Here is a 24,644-nt window from a genome sequence, read left to right as displayed (position 1 = left end):
GGGGAATAATGCAGACACCTTGGGGCCATTAAGCTTTTTCCTTCATGATTCAATGGAGAAGGGAAAGGGACCAGTACATACTGCTTAGCTCTGCAAGGTAAGTTTCTGCTCCTTATCTGGATGACAAGTGCCTTTGCCTGGGCTGCAACAGTAGAATCGCATAAGAGACAGGCTCAATCTTAAGTATGAATGGGTACATTTCTAGAAGGCAGAGGAAGTACACCTCTCCTCCTCCCCTTTCCCCACCACATCTCACATACCATCAGATGTCTGCTGCTGCCGCAGGCCCAAATAAATATCTCTGATTGAGGAATATAGAGTCAGTGGGTACTGGAAAGGTTGGGCAATGTTTAAGGGAAGGCATTGATAAGAATCAGGAAAGGACTATGAACTACAGGATGGGGATCTGACTCCATCAAGAGGCCAGCAGGGTGTTTGCAGTCACATCAGAGCTTCGCACACTGGGGAAGGCATGGCGGAGCTTCTCCATGATGTCTTCTAAGCATAGGCTGACATCCTGACTCTTTGACCCCACATCATCTAAGTTGGAAGAGAAAGATTTGGAAAAGTAACTTGAGATTTCATTTATAAGAAGAAAGCTAAGAAAGAAGCTGAGATAGGCAGCTATTAGCTGAATAGTGGGTCCAGAGTACTTGCACTCTCCCAGTCAAATGACAAGTATGGAGGAGGCACACACTAGACATTTTTAGAAGCATATGAGAGAAACATTCAAGAAGCCAATTATACCCTACCTTAGTCCCAGCTCTAGTAAAAATTGGGCAGGACAAATAGCTGGAGGAAGGGGCTACATGGTGGAACTTACCAGCAGCCTCAGTGTCTGGAGTAGTCTGCCCCTTCTCCCGGGGATGACTGCCTTCTGACTGGCGTGGAGAGGACGCCAGGGACGAGCCTGCAGAGCCATTGCCATCTGATTCAGTGGGTGGCTAGAAAGAGGTAAGACATAATTCTTAGACTCCTGAGTTCAAAAGAGGACCTTAGAGATTTCATGCCCATCCTTTTGGCCTCTAAGAAGCTTTTCACAGTGCCATGAACAATGGCTTTCCACTTTAGGAAAACCTCTTATGTCAAATTATCAAGTAAATTCTTCTTTTAACAACACGAGTCAAAGGTTCCTGGTTCTTATAAGAATGCCACTACACCTAAGGGTGTGTTGCTGCCATTTCAACTATAATTAAGCTATTTAAAGCCCAATTGTCTGGAGTTTCATCATTACATGCCTGATCCCCAGTTCATGACATAGTGTATGAGTTTATATTAGAAAACTCCAGGAATTCATTAAATACTGTCTCTTGAACTACAGAGGGCAATGAAATACATGCCATATGAAAGCAGAGTGGAAGACTGACCAAGAGAAGGAAGGGAACTAGAGGGGTAGAGGGGACACAGAGGAGGGCAATGGGGGAGGACAACAGATAAAAATGACATATGATGACACAAATATTATAAAGAGGCCATGATAAAAATATTACTTGGAATGGGAACTTTTTGTTTTTTGAGGCCAAGTTTCACCATCTAGCCTTGGCTATCCTGGACTCTCTATGTAGACCAGACTGGCCTCTAACTCACAGCAACCTGCCTGCCTCTGCCTCCCAAGTGCTGGGGAACTTAAAAATTGGTTAAGAAAGAAAAAAAGGCAGTTCCTTGGATAATACAGGAAACAGGGGGGCCACTGCCTGTGGCATATGATAACAATGGAAGTTAACATATATGATCAGTGTGCTCTATTCCTGCTATCTTGCTGAATTCTGCACATATATTATTCGATTTTTAGGATGGTTGCAATCCTATGATGTTTGTGCTTTCATTTTTAAATTTTTATTTATTATTATTACTGTATGTGTGCCCTTTCTTCCTGGGATGTGTAGATGCATTTATGCTATAGAACACATATGTAGGTTATAGGATAACTTCATGGAGTTGGTTCTCTCTTTCCACCTTTATGTGGATCCCAGGGATTGAACTCAGATTGTCAAGCCTGTGTGGAAAGGATTTTACCAGTTGAACTATCTTGCTGGCCCCTTTTTAAAAAAGATTTTATCTTTCTTTATGCATTTGTGGGTGCATGCCACATGTATGTGGGCACTTCCAGAGGCCAGAAGAAATGTAGGATTCCTTAGACCTCGAGTTACAGTGGTAAGTTGAGTGCTGGGCAACTGAATTTTGGAAGAACAACCAGTTTTTAGCTGGTATTGTTTTTCTCTGTTTTACAGATTAAAAAGAAACCAGGGCCAAATAAGGTTCACTAAGTTTCCCAGTACCCCACAGCTACTAACCGGCAGCACTATATTCAAACCCAGGTTGTCTGACCCTAGCGCTGCTTGACCTCCCAGAGACAGAAAGGGCAAAAATGCAAAAAAGGAGACTTTACTTTAAAATTATTTCTCTTACCAAATATGTCCAAATGTGTTAATGTCACATTTTGGACTATAAGTTGTAGTGTATATGTGTGCATGAGTGTGCACACATTTATATGCATTTGAATGTACATGTACGGGCAAGTATGTGGAGGCCAGAGAACACCAGTCCTCAGGTGTTGTCCACCTTTCTTTCCTGTTTTCATTTCTGTTTTTTAAGAGACAGGGTCTTTTATGGGCCTGGAATTCACCAAGTAGGCCAGAGTGGCCAGCACACCACAGAAATCTATGTTCCTGGTATGGGAATTCCAAGTGTGTGTCACCACACCTGGCTTTAAAAACAAAACAAAACAAAAAACCATGGTCTCTGCAGACCAACTCAGGTCCTCATGCTTGGTGCTTTGCTAACTGAGCCCCTTTATTTTAGATGCTTTTTGAAGTTTGTTCTTTTAATACCAGATTCCACTGGGCTGTGAACTAGCACATCCTTAAAAGTCCTTGTTCTGGCTGTAGGTAGCTCGAGAGTGACACACAGAGGTGGTATGGAAGTGATTGGGAAAAGGACTGGTTAAGGATGTATCGATTCTGCCTGCTGCTTCTTTCATCCCTTCATCCCTTCATCCCAATTGCCAGTCAACTCTTCTTAAGAACTCACTTGACTGCCACATCTAAGGGACACTTTTTCTTCTCTCAGCTGCACCCCAGCTCTCTGTGGCCTTCTCCTGAATCAGGGGGTTGCTCTGGTTCGACATCCTCAGCCTCACCTGCAGGAGCAGCTCCCTCAGACGTTGCAGCTGAGACTCTAACTGCTTGTTGTGGTCTTCAAGGATCTGCATGCGTGTCTCCAGACGGCTCTTGTGCTGCCTCAGGATCCTGGCTTCAGCCAGAAGCTCTTCATTGCGGTGGTCTGGAGTTGCTTCAGTGGAGCCCTCAGCCAGGGTGGGTGCCTCAGCTGCTTCCTCGTGCTGCCATTTCAGGCGCCTCAGTTCTCCCTGGAGAATCCTGCCATGGACATGGAAGCCAAGAGATAGGACTTGAATAAGGTTAACTAGCTATTCAGATCCCACAGGGCCCTTCGTTCCCAGGTGTCAAGGGAGTCTCTGCCATCTCCTCACCCAATCCCCTGGGGATGCTCTGCTTGAAATGGCCACAGCCACTTCCTCTCCAGCCTGCTTGACATTTGCTCTGCCATCCTGAGGCCTCAGAGCAGTGAGCTGACATTTCACGTAAGAAATGTCTTAGGGCTTTGATGCTTTGGGGATTAATTTTGACCTTCAAAGGCAGGTGAGAACATGTTCTGCAAATAAAAGAAGCACTAGAGCCAATGGCTTACCTATTCTACTTAGAGATTTTTAGATTCTCGGCGAAGCCATAGCATAAATAAAAAGATCACCTATCTTTCATCTTCTCTCTTCAGCCCTCCAAGTTGACCTGCTTTGACTGTTCATAATGGGTTATCAAGCAGACACTCCAAAGAGACAGCCTACTTTGAGGCACATCACTTTCTGTTGTTTGGGTAAACAGAATCATGCTCTTCTTAGCATTGCCCAAAGCCTGCTCTCTGCTGCTTTAATGTAGCAGTTCTCTAAATTTGCAGGGCTTTGCTCTTAGTTCACTCTACTGTTGTCCTAACGTTCACAACTAGTCCATAGTTCACACCATTGTCTTCCCATGCCCCACTCGTTCAACAACACCCAAATTGATCCTTAGCCTGTTCAGTGTGACGGACTTAGACAAATTATGTACTTCATCTTGACAGTGTGAAGTTTGCTGGAAACGTTTCTAAAAGGTTCCAATACATTTGGGCATTTATCTTTTCCACACTGGCAGCACACATTTTGCAAACTTCCTTTCCTTCACCTACATTCCACCACTGGAGGAGCATTGTTCTAAGACTTGCCAGTCCAAGAGTGGTGTGGGGACCAGTGACATGAATATCCCCTGACATCTGGTTAGAAACAGAAACTCAGGCCCTTCCCACCCCAGAACCAAGACTTCCATTTTCCTAAGCTTTGCCATCAACTCCTGTGCACACTGATGGAGATGGCTTCAAATGTGGCAAACCAACCACTGGGCAAAATATCTTCATTTCTGCAACAGACAGAATTCTTCCTAAAAATGGGCAAGCTTGGATGCAGGCAGAGTCAACAGCCAAACTCTGCCAAAACAGGGTATGCAAGTCCTCAAATAGTTCCTGCCTCACAAGTATGTCTGTTGAAAAAATTGGGCCAGAAGGTTGAAGATGATGCTCCACTGTTATAGCTTTGGGTGACAACTCAGGTAGCAAACTGTCTCTGTCATCTTATTTGGAAAGCTGCTAACCTGGACTCCCAGTATACACAGGTAATCAAGTTTATTCCTTCTCAAGTCTCAGATGGAATTGAAGACCAGGTAGCTTAGTTTTACAACAAAGTTTAGTTGTTTAGGGGTTAAGATGTTTTTAGGTCTAGAGAGGTGTTTTAAGCTGATAATGACAAGATGTGATGGAGATTGATTTACATTCAGAATTTTAGACACACCAAGATAGGAAAGATGTTTTCTTCAAGGCTGCCAAATACAAATAGCCAAAACACTATGAATGTAACATATATATAATTCTTGATTGTGTCATGGTTATTCTTGCTATAGGTAGTTTAATATATATGTGTATATTTATATGTGTGTAATAAAAATGTATATGTAAAAATAATTAATTTTTTAAAAGGGCAAAGGAAAGAAAATCACTGCTGTAAGAGGCTCTGCAGATAGTGCTTCCCTCCTTCCAAGAGCCTTCAACTGTCCTCAGGCCCATGCAGCCACCTCTACTTTTGTGGAGATTCATGCCATCTGTGGCACTTTGTCTCTTCTGGTTCAGAAATGAGGTGTGTAGTGTCACAATGCCCCTGAGATATTTTTGCTTGGCATCAAGTAGTTCTTTCTGGTTTTAGTACAGAAAGCTTTTTGAGAGCAAGGACAGGTTATATTCTCATCTGCATTCTTCTACTGTTCTCTCAACATGTATCTAGAGGGTACTTGGAAAAGTCAGGGTTATATTACAAGAATTCAAACAATTGCTAGAAGAGCCAGCACTGATTAACCCTTACTGTAAGCCAGCCTGTGGACCGACACATTCTATTCTTGATCTCATTTGGTCTTCAAAGTAACCCTTGGGAATTGATATCATTATTGTCCCTATTATACAGCCAAGAAAATGGAAGGATGTAAGTGCCTTGATTCAGGTTACATAACGCATGAAGTGTCATGATTGAAAGTCAAGCTGCCAGCCTCTGGCACCCACACAAATTTATGCCATGACCACACCTACCGGTTCTCATCTTCTAAATGGGCCAGGATCTTCTCTAGTTCCCCCTTGCTTTCTGTGGCCATGCTGCATGGAGCCTGCTGCCCAAAGGCTGGCTCTCGGTCTGTGATGGGGCTGGAGTGCCGCAACAGGTACTGGTCCTCATCTCTGCATGGGTTTAGGGAGAGGAAAAGTGGTGATCAGCTATTGAACACAGAAACAACTCAGGGAGCCAGTTCTCATATCCCAGCTCAGCCCCCAGGAGATGTACACTGGCAGATTCCTTTTAAGTTACATAAAGAAAGGCAGGCCTCGAGTTCAGGCTTTAGGATATTGAAAGAGGCAGTGTCAGAGAGAGGATTAGGAGCTATTTCCAGGATGCTGAGGTTTCTGGGGGTCTTCTCTTGAGTATAATGAGGAAATTACTTTTCTTTCCATGTTGCTCCCCTCTCTATGTCACTTTCCTTTCTTGCCTTCCAGAAGGACCTGAGTCTGAGTAAAGAGCAGACTGTCCCAATGTAACCAACTGTTCCTAGGCCTTCTTTATAGGGAAGCGGCCTCTCTTAAAGAGGTAAGGGTGCCCTCTCTGTGCTATAGCACCACGCCTCCTTAGGCCACATTTTAGTCAAGTCTCAGCTTTCTCTTAGGGTTGTTGTGGCATTAATGATGTTTTGTATCTTGAGCACAAGATAATTGCTGTAACTTTAGACAGGAGGTTTCCCCCCTCTTTCCTCAAAGTTGGGCATGGAAAGATAGGGTCATGTGATAGGAAGGGGCCTCAGCAGACAGCTCTGTTGACAGAAAATTGCTTCTTTTATGGAATACTGTAGTTGGGAAGTAGCCTTCCTTCCTGGGGGAATCAGGGACCCTACCCACCAGCCTCCCATTCTCTAGAAGATATACCATCCCCAAACAGGGGCAGGAGGATCCCAAGGACAGCTATTTCTGGAAAATTAGCAGCTGTGGAAACTCACATGCTGTCATCCGGGGACAGGCTGTCATTAAAAAAGGAACAATTTTGGCTCTCCATCTCAGCAAGCCTAGAAAGAAAGGGCCACAATAGGAGAGAAGGCAGGAGGTGGGGTCTGCTTCCATCACTAGCACTCTAATGGAACAATAATATCACTGGCTTAGAGAGCTGCCCCCCTCCACCTACCACCACTGAGGGTTGGGCATTCCTGGCCAGTGGCACATTCCACTCTGGACCTCTTTGGCTCATTCTAATTCTCCTGTCCTTGGATCTCCTACAGTTCCTAGCCCTTCTTCTTGGACATCCTACAGTCTCCAACTCCACTGAAGGGTAACGGTACCTGCTTGCAAAATGCTCGATTCGAGAGTGTGTGTCAGCATGTGGCAACATCGGGGAAGAAGCCGGTCTGGAAGAAAACAACTGAGATTCAGAAGACCAAAGGCAATTGAAAACCTGTCTCCTCACCACCCTCACCTCTACACTGCCAAGAGAGTCAGAAGATACAAAGGCTCCCACTCTGTCTCTCAGGCCAGAGTCTAGGTCAGACTCAAATGGAACCATCCTGTTGTTGGCAGTTTTCACATTGTCCAACCTAGCTGGATCCCAGCCTCTTTTCAACCCATAGGTGAGCTGAATGGGGTCAACCACAGCCTCTGCTCAGCCACTCACGTCTCACTGCAGTCGCTCTCCAGCACTGACTGCACAGGGAGATAACCTCGCTGAGGGTGTTTGCTGAAATACTGCTTCGAGCGGAATTTATTCTTTAAGGTTGTGGCAAAGTCCCTCATATTCTCACTGGATGTGGTCTGCAGGGAGACAGGACAGAGAGACTCACACTAGTGACTTCCAGAGACTAGGAGGTGTTGCGACTCTTCTGCTAGAGCACAGAATGTGACTGGTATCCCACTGTTGTTTGGGCCTACCATACCCTCCCAATTAAAAAAAAATGTCTCAAAGACTACACCCTATACTCTGAATACTGGTTGTCGCTGGGGAGGTAGACTGGAGGGGTGAGGGGAAGGGAAGACTCTCATTTTAAACTTGGAGCACCTCGACCTGCATGGTGTGAATCTTGTACACTGAGCATGTCAATATTATGTTTTAAGATCTCATTTTTTGCTGTTATTATGCTGGGCTTGTTCAGTTAATCAAATTGTTGAAAGTTCACGGGTTCTTCACTGTCAAACATCATAGAAGGTGCCTTGGTCTTCTGGCTCTTACACTCTTTCCATGCCCTCTTCTGAGATTTTCTCTCAGTCTTAGGTACAGGGCTAATGTTGAGAATCAATGAGTTGGAGGTGGACACCCTCACAGTCACTCATCTACACTTTGATGCATTGTGGATCTCTGTAATAGTATCCATAATGACAACAGCAGCTGGCATGCCAACACAGATGGGAAATTCCACACGGTCTCACCCCTAGATGAAGATGCCTGCTGAGAAAGAACCATTCTTCTCCAGGGACAAACTCCAGCATAGGTTATCTAATCCCAAGTGGTCAGCCCTGGACATATGTACATACTAACAAAGCTAAGTGCACTCAGTAGGTTATATATACATGTGCACATACCTATATACACACATGTGCATGTGTATACATATATATGTACATATGCACACACGTACATACAAGTAACAATAATTAAACAAGATATCATGTATTTGGGAGGGGGACCCAGCAAAAATTGGAGGGTGTAGGAGTGTGTAGATACACTGCTCATATATGAAGTTCTTAAAATAAAATTATTACATGAAAATATTTTTATGGATTCCTTTTTATAAAATTTGAAAATTTATTTATTTCCTCTCTGTCTTTCTGTCTCTGTCTCTGTCTCTCTTTCTCTCTCTCTCTCTCTCTCTCTCTCTCTCTCTCTCTCTCTCTCTCTGTGTGTGTGTGTGTGTGTGTGTGTGTGTGTGTATGTGTGTGTATGCATTGTAACATGCAAGTGAGGTCAGAGGACAACTCACACCACGTGTGTCCTAGGAATCAGACTCCAGTCATCAGGCTTGGCACAAAGTACCTTTTCCAGATAAGCCATCTTGCTGCCCCGTCTTTTCTATAAATTCTAGGAATGAAGAAGATGAGCAGGAGGCAGAGGACCAGCTTTTCTCTTCTAGCTAGTTTTCTCTGGCTCTTTATACTGTTTTATGTAAATGATAATAAAGGAAAAATAAAGGGCATGGCCCCTACTCCCTCTGGCTCACACATTCCTGTGCTAAAATAATTTGAACATAATGCCTTAGAAAAGCAGATTGTGGAGAAACTGTTTGAAAATGGAGAGGTGGGGGAGAGGAGAAAGCCAGTTGGAGTATAGTTGGGGTTCAGAAAAACACCTAGGGGGAACAGAAAAGTATAAAGACATTGAGGGAGGGGTTGGAGAGATGGCTCTGCAGTTAAGAGCACTGCCGTTCCACATGATCTGGGTTCTGTCCCCAGCACCCACAGGGCTGTCAGGCTGCCCACAATTGTTTGTTACTCCAGTTTCAAGGGATCTGGCACTCTTTTCTGGCCTCTTCTGGCACCAGGTGTGCAAGTAGTCTACAATTATATTATGCAGGCAAAGCACCCAGATTCATAAAATTTAAAAAAAATAATAAATCTTAAAAGATACTGAAGGAATGAACTCGGATACTATACAAGTAGCTAACCTGGGGCTGAGTTCGCGAACACTGACTAAGACGGGCTCAGGCAGCTGGGAAGGCAAGGCTGCCCATAGAAACCAAGTATGATTTCTGAGTACAGATTAAAAATGTATCTGTTTCCTTTTAATGGACTGAGTAGTCTGAGCACAGACTTTGGTACTGGCAAGAAGGGGTAGAAAAAAAATTACAAAGTAGCAGGACGAGAGACCCAGGGAGACAGGAGCAATACAAGAAGCTAGTCAGAAAGATGTGCAAGAGAAAGGGAAGTACCTGGAACTATTTTGCTCTTCCCCCCCTCCCCGAGACATTATTTTCTGCAGCTAAACAGTTAATGCCAATTAAAGGACTAAGAGTGCCCTAGTCAATTGTGGCTCCAGTGACAGAGAAGCTGTGATGGAGGACTAGAGAGGCCTGAATCCGCCAAACCAGTGAACCTCTATTGTGTGGGTAATGCTCCGTCGGAGAGCTGACTCCTGTGTGCCAGTGTGTGCAAAGAAGACCAAAGCCTAGTGTCTGAGAGATGCCCACCCCTCCCACCCAGTGAGGAGGCTCCATACCGGGGTGTAATACTCCATGATGGGATAGTGCAGCTTGTTGCCTTTGCTGGCTCTGCCTGTCAAGAAGCACGTCTGGCAGATATCCACGTTAAATTGTTTCAGACTCCGGTACCTTGGGGAGAGAAGACATGGTCACAAAGGTAATCCAATGTACCACAGCGACCTCACCATTTCCCCAATCCAAATACACACAGAGACAGTAGAGGGGCTCAACCTACAATACCTAGTGGTGTGAAGTCCTCAACAGGTCAAGAGCCTTATTTTAGAGAGCACAAACCCCCATTAAACTACAGGTCCCAGGTCTCAGGAAGCATGGGAAAGTATACTGTTTCAGCCAGGTTTTAAAGGTGGGCCAGATAGGAGTAAACATCTCACTGTGGTATCTTTCTAAGCAAGGATGGCCCCAAAGGTCCCCTCCCTAGTCTGGAGAAGTCAAAACTCCCATATGACAGCAGTTGATTCATTAGCTGTGGTTAAATTGACTGAAGGTTGTTTTCAACTGTTCTTCATATTAACTCTAGTTATGTTATTATAGAGTATACACCAGTCCTCCTCATCTCCTTTTAAAGGCAAGCTAAATTTTCCTAGCCCTAGTAGCATCAAAATGTGAAATGCCTAGCCACAGATGACCCAATATCAACCTATCCTTGGGTTTACCCCTAAATATCCAGGTTATCTTGGGCAGTCACAATTCACTTCTGTACCTGGTTTACTCGAGTTATAAAAAACAAAGCCAGTGCTCTTAACTGTGGAGGTATCTCTCCAGCCCCTCCGATTTTTAGATTAGGGATATGTGAGCTGCATCTGCATGGCAGCAATGTTATACACAGTGTGCACGTGAGTGTGTGCCTCTTTCCACCTCTGCACTGGAGTCTCCTTGTGTATAACCTGCTGCTCTGCTGTGGAGGCAGTATTTATGTCACAAATTACATAAATCAAGCTGTCTACAAGCTAGGAAGAATGAGAGGAACTTAACGAAAGCCAAACTACACAGCTCTGTCATCTTCAAGCCTCCACCTCCAGAACTGTGGGAACTCTTGTTTAAGCTCCAGTTTATTAAACTGTGGGTCGTGAGGGTGGCACAAATGTTCAGAAACAGAAAAGTGTTTCTGAGTGCCAAATGATCAAAAACTAATTCAAAATCAAATATTGATATTTGTGCCACAGACTTCAGTTTCATAGAAAATGCTAAAATTTAGTTTGATGATGAAAAAGAGTCTAATAATTTCTGGAACAGTACTACTATGTGTTTCTGAGAAGCAAAATGGTTCTCAGCATAAATGGTTGTACAATTGAAATACTGTTCAACTCTAAAATAATTTAAATTTTTGTTTATTGTGGTATCAAATATGTAAAAATAAATAAACACATCTGTCTCATTAAAAAATTTTTCCTTTTTTCTTCTTCTGGGGAGTTGATGGTGAAATACTTGCTGATACAACACTTAGTGTATAGATATTTTTATAACATTTACTATATATTTCTAAGTATCTGTAGTACCTTGGATCACAATTAGAACAAACATATTTCCTTTCTAAATTTTAGAACTTAAACATTTTCAATAAAAGTTCACAATACACCAAATTCACACCCTAGATAAATTATAAAATATAATAATTAAATAATGCTATTCTGCACCTGATTTTGCTGTCCCATGACATTTTATCATCCCAGAAGGTACTGTATCCCATACCTGAATCCTTTGATGGGGCACTGCCTACAGATAGAACACTTGGTCTGATGCTTTACTTGCTCAGCAATGGTGACTCGATGCAGAACAGCCAGCCACACCATAGACTGGGGCTCCAAGTTGACCCACTCCAGGAACTGGGAAGCTTCAATGACTGGCTTGCCAGTGCTCTAGAGGAAATATGAATGCCAACGGATATGAGGCCAAGTATCTCGCTGCCTGATTGTCAGCCAGCTCCCAATGAAGCAGGGGAATCACCACCCCTCCAGGGGTGTTCCCCTTCTGCCTTGAGTCGACATCCTCCCCCACGGGGCTCCAGCTCTACACTCCAGAGAATTCTTATTTCTGTCATCCCATCTCAAAAAAGCTCCTGTACCCCTGAATACTTTTCAAACACACACACACAGAGAGAGAGAGAGAGAGAGAGAGAGAGAGAGAGAGAGAGAGACAGAGACAGAGACAGAGACAGGACAAGACGGAGACAGGAGAGAGAACAGAGGAGAGACAGAGAGAGAGAGAGAGAGAGAGAGAGAGAGAGAGAGAGAGAGAGAGAGAGAGAAAGGGGCAGGATGCTGGTTTCCATCCATTCCACTCACCTTCCTTTCCACCTCCCTCACCCCTCACCTCCCTCCTTGAATCTACAGCTCCATACTTACAAACCGAAAGCAACTACGAACACTGGGCTCTACATTGCTGCCCCCAAATGCTGCCACTTCACCCAGCTGACGGGGCACTTGAATGGCTTCGTGAAGCAGAGTACCGAGATGGCGTTGGTCACACTGGCTGCCTGAATTGGCCACTTGGCTGAAGAGGTCTGCTGGGCCCACCATCACCAAGAGCCAGACCCAATTTAGAATGCCCAGAAAATGGTAGGAGGAGGAAGAAGCAGAAAAGGGTGACAGAAAGAGCATGTTGTTGAACTAATGATCTGAAACTGGACAATCCAGAAATGTACCCCCCGACCCATATCAACCCCTAAGAGATCTAAAAAGAGCACTCCTGAGTTTGGGAGTGGGAGAATGAGGCAGACAAATGGAGGGCATTATCAATGAAAGAGTAAGGGAAGGGGGAAGGGGGGAGAGATAACAGAGGAGAGATGTTAAGGAGACAGACACAGAGGGAGAACAGACAGAAGAAAGAAATAAGCAAATAGATATCAATGGGGAAGCAGGGGAGAGAGAGAAAGACAGAGGGAGGGGGAGGAGAGGGAGGAAGAGGGGCGGAGGGAGAGGGACAGGCACAAGGACAGGAAGAAAAAGAGAAGAGAAAGCAAGCAGAGAGAGTAATGACAGTGCCAGATGCAGCTGTTACAGTACTGGGAAAGCAGATGCCTCCTGGGTGTGGGAGCAGGCATAGGGCAGCTTTCCCCACCCTTAAGAAAGGGCAGCTCTTCTAGGACCTCCTCAAAGCCAGGCCAACAACCTTAGCAAACCCGCTCTGGACATAACATCCATTGCTTCCAACCTCACCTAAGACCTAGAGAATACACAGGAGACTGAAAAACATCACAAGTGGCACAGGCACTCCTCTGCTGAGTCACAAGATCTAAATTCTGCTCATCTTATGATCTCCCTCCTTTCTCCCCTTGCAACACCCCTCCCCTACCTAACATCACTGCAGATGCTGGAGTTGTACTCACACTGAAGTTTTTCTTTCACTTCAGTGCCACATAGGCATGCGATGCCAGTCTTAAAGGACAATGCTCGCATCTTTCCACTGCGGCCACTAGGTTTAAAGGAAGAGACAGAGACCATGAATATATGTGAAAGGTTAACATCTTGGCAGTCTTTTTCCTCACTGATTTGACCTCAGCAGCTTACTGGCCAACCATGTCCTAAGATCTAAGTACACCACAAGAGCAAGCTCTTCTCACTGTGGCCGGTGGAGATGCCCCGCTAGATTGCTCTGGGAGGTTTCAAGGACTGGCGGTTACCTATCAAAAACATTGAGGAGCCAGTTGAGGCTCATGTCTACACACAGTGGCACATTGACCAGGATGCCTCTTTCCTCCTCCAGTCGTTCATACAAAGCAGTCAAGCAGTGAATGACCTCCACCACATCCATCACATGTTCACTGGCCTGCAGGTCATGCTCATTGAAGATCTCCAGAGCTGTAGTCAAGGTTACTAGGTCCACTAGAAAGGAGAGAAGAAAAGGAAAATACAGCCCACAGAAGCCCAGGGGTGATGAGACTGATGAGGCAAGGCCACGTTATCACTAAATCTGGTACTAACTCTAGACCGAATATTTGCAAGTATGCCATAAGCTTGTCCTTTACCATGACCTGCCTCCCCCGCCGACTCGCCCTCCCCTCCCACCCCATCTCATGGAAGAGCAAGGCAGCAAAAAGTTCCCAAAGTTAATGCAGCATATCTCTGTATACCTAAGTTCTTTGTATCAGTTTTGAGAAAACAATGAGATGTGAATGAACATACCTCCCATGCCATACTGACTCCTGAGAGATCAAATCTAATTTTAAGTGTATCTCTTTGCAAAGGTTTCTTTTGCCTTTAAAAATAACTTGGGAAGGACAGAGGTCTTATCTCTGGGCCTTGCTCACCCTAGGCACTCCATCACTGAGCCAAATATCAGTTTCAACTGAAAACAAGCCCTATCCTAAGAATCTTTGTCCTGGCCACAAAAGATCAGGCAGGGCTGGGTGAATGTGACATACTGCAGGAAGACATTTTAATTACCTGGGATGCTGAGTCAGCCTAGCTAGACTCAGGAAGTTTAAATGAACAGTACTCTTCAGCAAGGCCAGAAGAGACAAGAATACATCTGCAGCATGCTGAAGACCAACCACAAGCACTTGCTTTAACAGTTCTGTTGCTGTATCTAATAACCCCAAAATGGAAAACCTTGAGGCAGATATTGCCTGCTGAAAAGCAGTTTCTCAAGTACCCAAGCTGGCTAGGGAAAAAAGAACTAGGAATTGGATGGCTCTTGAGTTACTTTGAATCCAAATCTGGGGCTTGAGGTGAATGGAAAGATCAAGTTTTCATAGGCAAGATGCCCCAGCATTTGTAGTGTTCCTGTCCAAACAATCAATGGCTCTGGCCAGGGTGGGATGCAAGTGGGAAGAAGCAGATGGGTGGGGAACAGGAGGAGGAGAGGGAAGCCATGGGAAAGAACAACTGAAGACATACGGCGCAGGGCCTTCTGGACTCTGCGGAGCTTCATGGCAGTGCGATAAGCTGAGAACTTAATGTTGTTCAGATCAGCTGCAAAGAACAAAAGAGACTCACTTAGACCAGAGAACTGTGAAGTAGGCCAAGTGTAAACAAGGTTCTGTGTGAACAAGGGTTGTTAGTGGAAGTGTGCGCTGATGTGACCACCAGGAAAACAACTTGGTATTATCCAGTAAAGTGGGACACATACATCCTGCCATCAAGGCAGCTAATATATTCCACAGCAGTGATATGCAAACCTTTTTTCACAGTAAGAGACGTATTTTTTATCATGATCCAGTATATACACATTTCATAAGGCAATTGTTTACTAGTCTTAATACAAATCAAAAACATAAGATTAATATCAAATCTGACTCCTGCTAAATGCCTACTAATAGCACCTAGTCTCTTTCAGCTTTTGAAGAAGATTGTTAGTTATAACATGCTGAAATAATACTATGACCTACATAAAAGTATGGAAAAACCATGCACACATGTACCAGAAGCCACATACAAGAACTCCTCAGCAGCGTTACACATATTCACTCTAAACTAGAGACCCTTGTGCCTATCTGCAATAGAATAGGTAAAGAAAGGCTATATCCAATGGGATCTGCCACAGCAGTGAAAGTGTCCTAACTGTAGTCATCTGGATAAACTTGTGACGTAGGCTGTATTCCTCCTACTAGGCATGAAAGAGCCTTCCACACTGCAACCCAGAGACTGCCTTTCAAATCAGATTAGACTTATGTCTACAAGTTAGTTCCCTAATGATGTTAAAATGGTCCAGAGGGAATGGAGAATATGTAGTGGATACATACCCACTACAAGAATATACTGTTAAGGAAAAAGCAGAGGGGCTGTTCTATCCTTGAAAACAACCAAACACCTATTGAAGTACAATAGACACACAAGAAGCTATAAGTGAAGTGACAGCTAGGAAACAGGTGTTTAATGTATCTAGCTTGATATATTTGGCAAAAAGTATACATCAGGACAACTTGTATCATAAGCCTATTCATTGCTACCGAAGTTTCTTCCCATTTTCCTATTTATCATTAGTAGTAGTAGTAGTGCTGGTATGTTGCTGGTAAGAACACTTAATATAAGATTATTCCCTTGGTAGAATTTGACACACAAAAACAGTACTTTTAGCACTATGTCACATAGCAGATCTCTAGGACCTATTCTTGTTGCATAATTGAAGCTGTGACCTGTGACAATTATCTCCCTGTTTGTTCTTCCCCTAGCCTCTGACATCCACCATTTTACTATCTGATTCCATAAGTTAATTTTTTTTCTTCCTTTTTTTTTGGGGGGGGGGGGGTTTCAAGCCAGGGTCTCTCTGTGTAGCCTTGGCTATCCTGGACTCCCTTTGTAGACCAGGCTGGCCTCGAACTCACAGCGATCCACCTGCCTCTGCCTCCCGAGTTGCTGGGATTGAAGGCATGCGCCACCACCAACTGGCTAAGTTTGACTATTTTTAACTTCTTATATAAGTGGAATCATGCGGTGTTTGATCTTCTTTTTAAGCTTTATTTCAGCTAGCATAACACTGGGTTTATCCATATTGTCTTGTTATTAAAACATGGCATTGTTTTAAGACTAAATAGTATTATTCCATTTTGTGCACATGACACATATTCTTCATCCATTCATACTTTGATTGAGTAGAGAATAAAGATAAAGGTACAGGTTCCCACCCCATATTTGAACCTTGTATTCTCACCTAGAGTTTGGTATAACTCAGTCATCTTGGGATGGTCCCAGCATGTGGTCTGAGCCTGGTGGCTATAAACAAAACCATCAATAGCACCAATATCACATTCCCAACACCCTCTGCAGGCACAGACACCCATCAGTCCCTGAAAGGTGGGTTTCAAGATGTTACACAATGCAGACACAAACTCTGAAGATCCTGATATAGCAGAGTTCACCAGCACCCAGGTAGAACCTTGTCAGACCCTTCTGGCACATTGGAGGAAGCATTAGAGGACTAAGCATGAGAATCTCAATGCACAAGAAGTAATGGAGTCAGGAAGCAGAAAAACAGGTGATGGAGGGGCTAGGTAGGTAACTGACCAACTGGCTTCTGATTCTGATGATCACTCACTTGATGTAGTAGGGAACTTTATTGGGAGAAATTGCTCTTTCCCAGGGAACCTGGACAGAAGCTGTTAAAAAAAAGAAGAGGAAGAAAGCTGGCCACTAGTATTCTTCAAGCATCCTGGCCATTCTTAAATGAAATCTAATTAGACTAACTCATTGTATTTTATGTGTTTTGTCCCCATGCGTACATGTGCACCACATGTGCACTTGGTGCTTGTAGAGGTCAGAAGAAAGCATTAGATCCCCTGGAATTAGACTTAGAGGTGGTTGGGAGTCCCCACTTGGGGGGCTGGTAATTGAATCCCTGTCCTCTGCAAGAGCAACAAGTGTTCTTAATCACTGGGCCACCTCTCCAGCTGTCTTGGCCATTCTTATGCGCTACCCTTTCTCAAAGGAAATAACATTCACTTCCCCGTGTTAACAGTTCCCAGGGAGTGTGGCACTTAACAAGAAATACAAGTTGCTCCTTGATGCAAGAGAAGAGGAAGGAGTTGTCACTAATGGCTACCTAACCACAAACAGGGCTAGAACATGAACTGAAATATTTTTGCCGTCTTCACTTCTACCTCCTTGGTCTAGGCCAGCATCACCCATTCACGTGGATTATGATACAGTAAATCCTGAGAGGTCTGTCTCTCTAGTTCCACTCTGGTCCCAAACAATCTATCCTGAGCATCATGTTGAAATGGCAGTCAGATCATGTCACTCTACTCCTCAAACCTGATCAAAAACCCTCCATTCTATTTGGAGTAAAATCTCAGGTTCTTACTTTGACCTACAAGGCCTTCTGGGCTGTAACATCTCTGCTCTTCCTTTTGCTTTCTTCTCCTTAGGTCTCCTTGCTGTGCCTCAGTAAACCTCCCTGAGCCCCTGATTTAAGGGCTAGAATTTCTGCTTCGTTTGCTTCCTCAGCTATCCAAGTGGCCTTCCTTTCATTGTCTTTAGAGCTCTGTAAAGTTGCCACCTTCTCAATGAGAGCTCTGATATCTTTTTGCACTAAGCATGCGGTCCGCTCCCTCATCACCTTGAAGACACTGTAAAACTGTCACCCTTTCAGTGAGACCTCTGCAATGTCTCTTTCCTTTAAGTCTACCGCCGCCCATTGGCATATCTACATCACTTTAATATTTTCCATAGCACCTGTCACACATTTCTCTACACACATCTACTTATTTGATTAGGATCTGTTTCTTCCCCTAGAATATGAACTGTCCAAATTCAAGGATTTCTGTCTATTTTTTCCACCAGTGCCCAGAAAAGTACCTGCCTCACAATTAATACTGTTGTACCAATATGCTTATTTGAAATTTAAAACCTAAAGAGCTAACAAATGTGCCCCCTTTCAGATGGGAAAGGTGAGATTCAAATAGATTGGCCTAGCTTTTCAAATTTTCACGGCTCTTAGGTTGAAGCACAGTGGCTCTGACCCAGCAATCTCCGAATGGGGAGGCTGAGCCTCCACACCACACAGCTTTTTTTTTTTTTTCCTTATTGCTTCTTGGATGCCAAAATTATACTGGGCTCCCGCCAAACCCCCAGCTGACAACAAGAGATTGTCTTGGAAAGGGCTGAGGTTCTACTGTACACAGTCTAGCTTGACTCACGTACTGGAGAGGAAGTGCTGTGACCCAGGCCCAAAGTCTCTATGGGCATCCTGGAGCTGTTTCAGCCTCTCACCAACTGACACCTATGGAAAGAGCAGTGGATGACTCCTAGCCATTTAGTGTGGAACCCACAGTTGCCTCCAAGAATCTTTACGAGCGCCCCCATAGGCTGGCCTTTTTCCTGTTCAATCCCATCAATAGTCACCCAACTCCCACCCTCTTCTAGCACTGACGAGAAATCAGAAAAAAGCTCCTAAATCTCAAGTAATTCTTCTCTCCAGTGCAATCAGCATGTTTAAATCTAGACAAGTCCCTCTCGCTCTTCCAGTTCAGCCATTTCCTGCAGCTTACAAATTGAGAAGCTTATTCGCTGACCCTTATTTCTCTGCTGTTCTTTTCCTGTGTAGGTTTCATTTCCAAACCCATGCTATTCTTTGGGCCTGCATATACTCCTCCCTACCATTGCCCCACAAGCTCGGCCATACCAAGATGCCTCCCCAGAGCTCATTGCAGGATGCCCCTTTACCTGGAGCTGTTTCCACCGCATGTTGATCTGCTCCAGAGCCCTTGAATTCTCCATCGACAAGTGGACATCAGAAATGGCAAGCTGGTGGGCCAGATCGTTCACTAACTTCACTCCATCTTTCACAGGGGAGAATTCTTCTTTGTATAGCTACAAAGCCAGAACCCGAGGGCCATAGCAGACAGAGGGTAGGGAAGAGGACACATCAGTCACTCACCTTCACTCTTCCCTTTGCATACAGGGGGTTAGTTCCAACAACACATAGCTACTTGGCTATTTGTGCAATACACTAAGATATGAGTGGTCCCTGGCCTTATCCTGTTCTTCTATTCATTTTAGGAAAGCGGGGAAAGAGTCAACAGTAGGACAGACAAATCAGCCCCCAATCTAGCTCATAACTAAAAAGAGCTCAGCTGAGGCCCAGACCAACAATTAAGTCTCAGCCGAAGGAAAATTGGTACTGTGAAAGCATATCTGCTCTCAGTGAGGACTATAGTCAGGGAAGGGAGCCCTACATACCTTGATGGCTTGAATATGCTCTGGGAGGGAATCAATGAAGAGATCTCCAATGGGCTCCCAAGTGGCTCGAACTCCCTCTGCTTGGGTCAGAGTACTGCTCAATTCCTCCATTGCCCCTTGGATCTCCAATAGATGTTCCAGAGTATGCTCAATGTGGCGATGCTGATCCACACAGCGGGCTGTCAGCTTTTCCCACAGTTCACTGGCCACCGTTGCCTGCTTCCACACAAAGCGGCTAAGATTCTGAATTCGCTGTCTAGGGGAGGTATCTGTGAGTACAATTAGGAAGCAACTCAAGCTAACTCAGCAGAGGCAACCCAGAGAAAAACTAAGGCAAATGCTTACCTTTGTACAATGTACATGCCTGCCTGTAAACGGAGGGTTTGGGACACCAGCGAGTGCTTGCTTGTATATGTATATTCATACTGACATATATATTTCCATGGGTGAGCTCCTTTTGCATATTTGGAGTTTTAAATTTTATTACATTTATTTATGTATTTAAGTATATACATTGTATGTGGTGTGTGTGTGTGTGTGTGTGTGTGTGTGTGTGTGTGTGTGTTCATTCCACAGTGTCTGTGTAGAAGTCAGAAGACAATACACTGGAGTTAGCTTTCTTTTTCTACAAAGTGGGTCCCGGGGATGTAACTCATGTTGTTAGGCTTAGGGGCAAGCACCTTTACCAGCCAAGCCATCTCACTGGTACCACATTCAAGATTTAAAAAAAAAAAAAAATTATCTTACGATTATTATAGATTAGGTTTTGCTTATAAGTAATAATATCATTTCCTGCACTCTTTCTTGAGATGGCAATGCCTTGTAAACTGACAGGATCATATCACAACCAGGATTTTGGCATTGACATCCTCTGTTAATTTTGTTCTGATTTCCCTAGATTTACCTGTATTCAATTTTGTGCATGTTCTCACAATCACATTTAGTTCTATACAAGTTTATTATGTGTTGGTTTATGAAACTACTACTACGTAAGACCATTTTAGTTACACACACACACACACACACAAACACACAAACACACACTTTTATATTCAGGCTTTCTCCTTTTTTTTCTTTTTTCTTTTTCTTTTCTTTTTTTTCAAGACAGGGTTTCTCTGTGTAGCCTTGGCTGTCCTGGTCTCACTTTGTAGACCAGACTGGCCTCGAACTCACAGCAATCCACCTGCCTCTGACTCCCTAGTGCTGGGATTAAAGGCATGTGTCACTACACCTGACAGGGTTTCTCATTTTTAAATGGTATGGTAAATAGTGAATAAAGTATTTTAAGAGGTATAGTAAAATCCTACTCATGTACCAGTGGGAAATGATTTAGGCACGAGTGTCTGCTGTTTACTAAAATCCTCATTTTTAGGCTTTCTTTTTGTCCCTCAGATTTCCTATTGAGAGAGGATTCAGAGCTAGATGGAATTTACCTTACTCTACCTGGAGCTTGCCCTATTTGGGGGCCTGTTAGGCAGCAATTTACGTATTAATTGGCCAATGGAGAGACTAGAAATAAACCGAGACTGTGAATGGAAGGGCTTCACTAATGAAGGCTTCACTTCATGTGTTGGGACTGAGGATTCTTTTTGGAAGACTCTGCTAGACTACCATTCAGACTTAGTTTCCATGGATGTCACATTGGCAGTTTATTGGAACCTAAACAGAGAATGGCTCTCCCTATGATGGCAGGTCCAGAAGGTACCAGAAGGACCAGTATTGACAAGCAATCAATTTTCATCTCAAAGGTCAACAACGAACTTCTTAGGTTTTAAGGATTTTTGTTTGTTTGTTTTTGTTTGTTTGTTTTGTTTTGTTTGAGACAAGTTTTCTCTGTGTAGCCTTGGCTGTCCTGGACTCACTTTGTAGACCAGGCTGGCCTCAAACTCACAGTGATCCGCCTGTCTCTTCCTCCCGAGTGCTGGGATTAAAGGCGTGTGTCACCATTTTATTTTGTTTTGTTTTGTAGTTGCTGGGTAATACCAGCGTTGCCAATGCCCTTCTATGTTGAAATAAAGCAGATTTTTTTAATCTAATGTTTTCAATTTATGCTACCTTTACTCCTTAGTATCTTCACAAACAAATGAAGGTGCAGATCACATGAATAGTAAGTACAGCCTTGGGTTGTTACTCAGGTGACAAACAGTGTTCCAAAAGGACACACTCCTCTCATCCCCCAAGTCAGTTAGTTCAATTCATTTGACATCTCTCTCTCTCTCTCTCTCTCTCTCTCTCTCTCTCTCTCTCTCTCTCTCTCTCATATCCAATTACAAGGCCTCACATGAATAATACACTGAAAAGCCACATACTGGTGAGCCATGCTTCAGGCTCTTTCCTTTTTCTTACCACTAACTGTTACTCTTGCCCTTTTCCAACTCTAGCGTGAGAGAAGAAAAGTAGCAGGCGAGAATAGGGGCCCATGAAAGGCCCAAAGGTATTTTTTTAGTAGTATATACAGCTCGAGGAGAAGCAGAGGAGGACAGGAAGGCCACCTACCTTTGCTCTCAGACTGAGGCTCCTCTAACTCCTCAAATGGGTGCTGGGACAGGAAAGCCTGGGCAGACTCCAGCACAGAGTAGATATAGGGGCCCTTAGACTTGACTTCTTCCATAAAGGCCTGTGAAAGTTAGCAGTCAAGTTAGCCTTTCAATCACTTCTATTTGATTTCATGGTCACAACCTTTCTTCTCAAGGTAACTTGGTCCAGTGACATTACTAGGTATCATAGAGTTAAACAATATATATATTTATATAGTTTTATACACACACATAAATATATCTATATATGTATGTATGTGGTATTTTGTGTGTATTTATATTATATACATATTTTTAAATTTTATTTATCAGTCCTCCTTTATAGGCAGAAAATGACTCAAATGCTGGAAATCCTCTTGAGTGTACAATGAGTCTGGCTATGGCACAGAGCAGAGTAGATCTTAGTCTTCCAAAAGACTCATTGTAAGATTATCCTGGGGTTTACAATTAGCTTGAGGCCAGCCTGAGCTATATAATAAGTTTGAGGCCAGCCAGGTGTATGCAGTAAAAACTTGTCCCAAATACAAAACAATGAGCTGGGCGTGGTGGCGCATGCCTTTAATCCCAGCACTCAGGAGGCAGAGGCAAGCGGACTTCTGTGAGTTCAAAGCCAGCCTGGACTACAAAGGGAGTCCCGGACAGCCAAGGCTACACAGAGAAACCCTATCTCGAAAAACAAAATAAAACAAACAAAAAAAAAACAAACAAACAAAAAAAAAACAAAAAGGTATTTGTCATTTCCTGATTATAGAGATGATGTCACTGAAATATTTAAAAGTTCAGAAAAGTATAAAGCACAAAATTAAAGAGAATTCCAGTTTTATCACCTAGAGTTAAACATTGTTAACATTTTGGTGTTCTTCCCTGCTGTGCTGTGACATTACTGTATATACGCACACATCTATATACATTTTTATGTAACTGAAATCCATGGTTTTATATTTTGCATTTTAAACACAATACTATGTTCATTTGTCCCTATTTTCCTTATAAACCAAAGCAGGGTTTTAAATCAGATAACAAGCCTTGGCTCAACTTTGTGCAGGGGAAGCCCCAGGCTAGGACTGCATACCATCCATCAGCTGTTGCTTTAGGTGTCTGAGTAGAAGAACTGAGGGCCTGTGTGTCAGAGTTTTGTGAAACATTATTTCCAGTTGAGACGCCCCACCCCACACTTCCAGGTCTAACCTACCGCATGTGTCTCTTTCTCCTGCTGTACCAGGGCCACATCTCCTTGCAAAGGCAGCTGGGCTGACAGCTCCTCATCCTTTTGGCTGAGCCAGTCAATAATCTCTTGGAGCGGGAGCTGGAGTTTGCCACTGTGGTCTGAGAAAGCCTCTAGGCGAGCGCTGCATGTAACAGTAAGACCAGTGATTGAGTCCTCTTTTTAAGTGGCAAGATCTATTTCTCCCAACTATATGGAGCTTTAATATACAAAATGGATTCAAAGGAACCGCTCTATATGAAGTGGTGGGAGGTGTGATGGACATTCCTGAGGTTCCACCACATGGGGTACAGTAGTAAAAACAGTGGTAGGGAGCTATCCTATATGAATATGGTTTAAAACATCACTTTATGGATCTTCGCCATTTCATGCCCAGCATCAGGCTGGGAAAGGGAAGAAACTGAGCAAGGATATTAGGGGTGACAGCCATCTAGGAGTCTTGCCCTGGCAGAATCCAAATCACAGCAATCTGCTCAGCCACACAAGATGCCCTGTGCATGAGGGAATGCTGTCCATGGGAAGGGTGGGGCAGAGGATTGAATATGGGCATGAGCCAGAACACGAATGCACACAAATCTCAGCAGCCCAAAGAGACTCAGAAGATGACAGAAGCATTGGCTTCAGGTTGAGAATACAGAAGAAAGTATTTGTATTCTGTAATCATTATGTCTATTTTCCCAGCCAGCCAGCTCCGCCCCACCGACTCCCAAAGGAAATGTGAGCTAAGGTGTGTAATGGTGGGAAGTTGGAGACTGGTAAAGCGAGGCTTGGTACAGCTATTTAAGCCCATTCCTTTTAGATGGCACTAACAGTTATCTTTATCCACTGTTTCCCTATACCTGGGGGGAAAACCCCTTTTCAAAATCACTGTATCAACTAATTCTTACAATCTTATGGGGTTCATAACCATAGACGTAAGTGACTGACATGGAGCTATGATTTGAAACCAGGTTTATCTGACTGTGCAACCTGCTTTCTTTCCGTTTTTCTATAGTGCCTCACGTCACCACAGACCCCAGAAGCCATGAATTTGGGGTTTGATGGTAGGAAAGAGAGATTATAAAAGAATGAGGCACACACAGAAGGGCAGAAAGGAAACAACATAGAAATTGTATTTAGGCTCTTACTTTAGGCACCTACCCGAGCTGACAACACATGGACAGAAGTGGAGGACATAAAAATATGCAAGGGGGCCGGAATGCAGCTCAGTTGGTGGAGTGCTTGCCGAGCATGCATGAAGTTTGATTTCTATGACCACATAAATATTGTACTTTATGCCTGTAATCCAAGGACTCAGGAGGCAGAAATACGAGAATCAGAAGTTCCAGGTCCTCAGCTACATAGTGACTTTAATGGCAGTTTGAGATACATGAGAGCCTGTCTCTAAACAAATAAATTAAACAAAATACAATAAAGAGGTGAGATTATACAGATGAAA

At 43.8% G+C, this 24,644-nt stretch overlaps 1 protein-coding gene across 1 annotated transcript in view; it reads right to left on the bottom strand.

The window, feature by feature from the left end:
* Positions 1-24,644, bottom strand: part of Drp2 (dystrophin related protein 2) — a 44,635-nt gene continuing 19,991 nt past the window's right edge. The window contains exons 4-23 of the mRNA XM_051140934.1: positions 23,174-23,330; positions 21,941-22,061; positions 19,445-19,713; positions 18,929-19,075; positions 18,407-18,485; positions 16,803-16,863; positions 16,419-16,480; positions 14,666-14,740; positions 13,450-13,651; positions 13,156-13,241; positions 12,173-12,330; positions 11,520-11,686; positions 9,827-9,938; positions 7,295-7,431; positions 6,966-7,031; positions 6,630-6,695; positions 5,680-5,823; positions 3,140-3,377; positions 824-944; positions 1-540 (exon numbers count right to left, since the gene is read on the bottom strand). Of these exons, the coding sequence (XP_050996891.1) occupies positions 416-540; positions 824-944; positions 3,140-3,377; positions 5,680-5,823; positions 6,630-6,695; positions 6,966-7,031; positions 7,295-7,431; positions 9,827-9,938; positions 11,520-11,686; positions 12,173-12,330; positions 13,156-13,241; positions 13,450-13,651; positions 14,666-14,740; positions 16,419-16,480; positions 16,803-16,863; positions 18,407-18,485; positions 18,929-19,075; positions 19,445-19,713; positions 21,941-22,061; positions 23,174-23,330 (2,593 nt within the window). The 3' untranslated portion in view covers positions 1-415. The remainder of the gene's footprint in view (positions 541-823; positions 945-3,139; positions 3,378-5,679; positions 5,824-6,629; positions 6,696-6,965; positions 7,032-7,294; positions 7,432-9,826; positions 9,939-11,519; positions 11,687-12,172; positions 12,331-13,155; positions 13,242-13,449; positions 13,652-14,665; positions 14,741-16,418; positions 16,481-16,802; positions 16,864-18,406; positions 18,486-18,928; positions 19,076-19,444; positions 19,714-21,940; positions 22,062-23,173; positions 23,331-24,644) is intronic.

Source organism: Acomys russatus, chromosome X (genome assembly GCF_903995435.1).
Source record: "Acomys russatus chromosome X, mAcoRus1.1, whole genome shotgun sequence".
NCBI classification, from domain to species: Eukaryota; Metazoa; Chordata; class Mammalia; order Rodentia; family Muridae; genus Acomys; species Acomys russatus.
The sequence above is the reverse complement of the archived record's forward strand: the minus strand, read 5'-3'. Positions and strand labels throughout refer to the sequence as shown.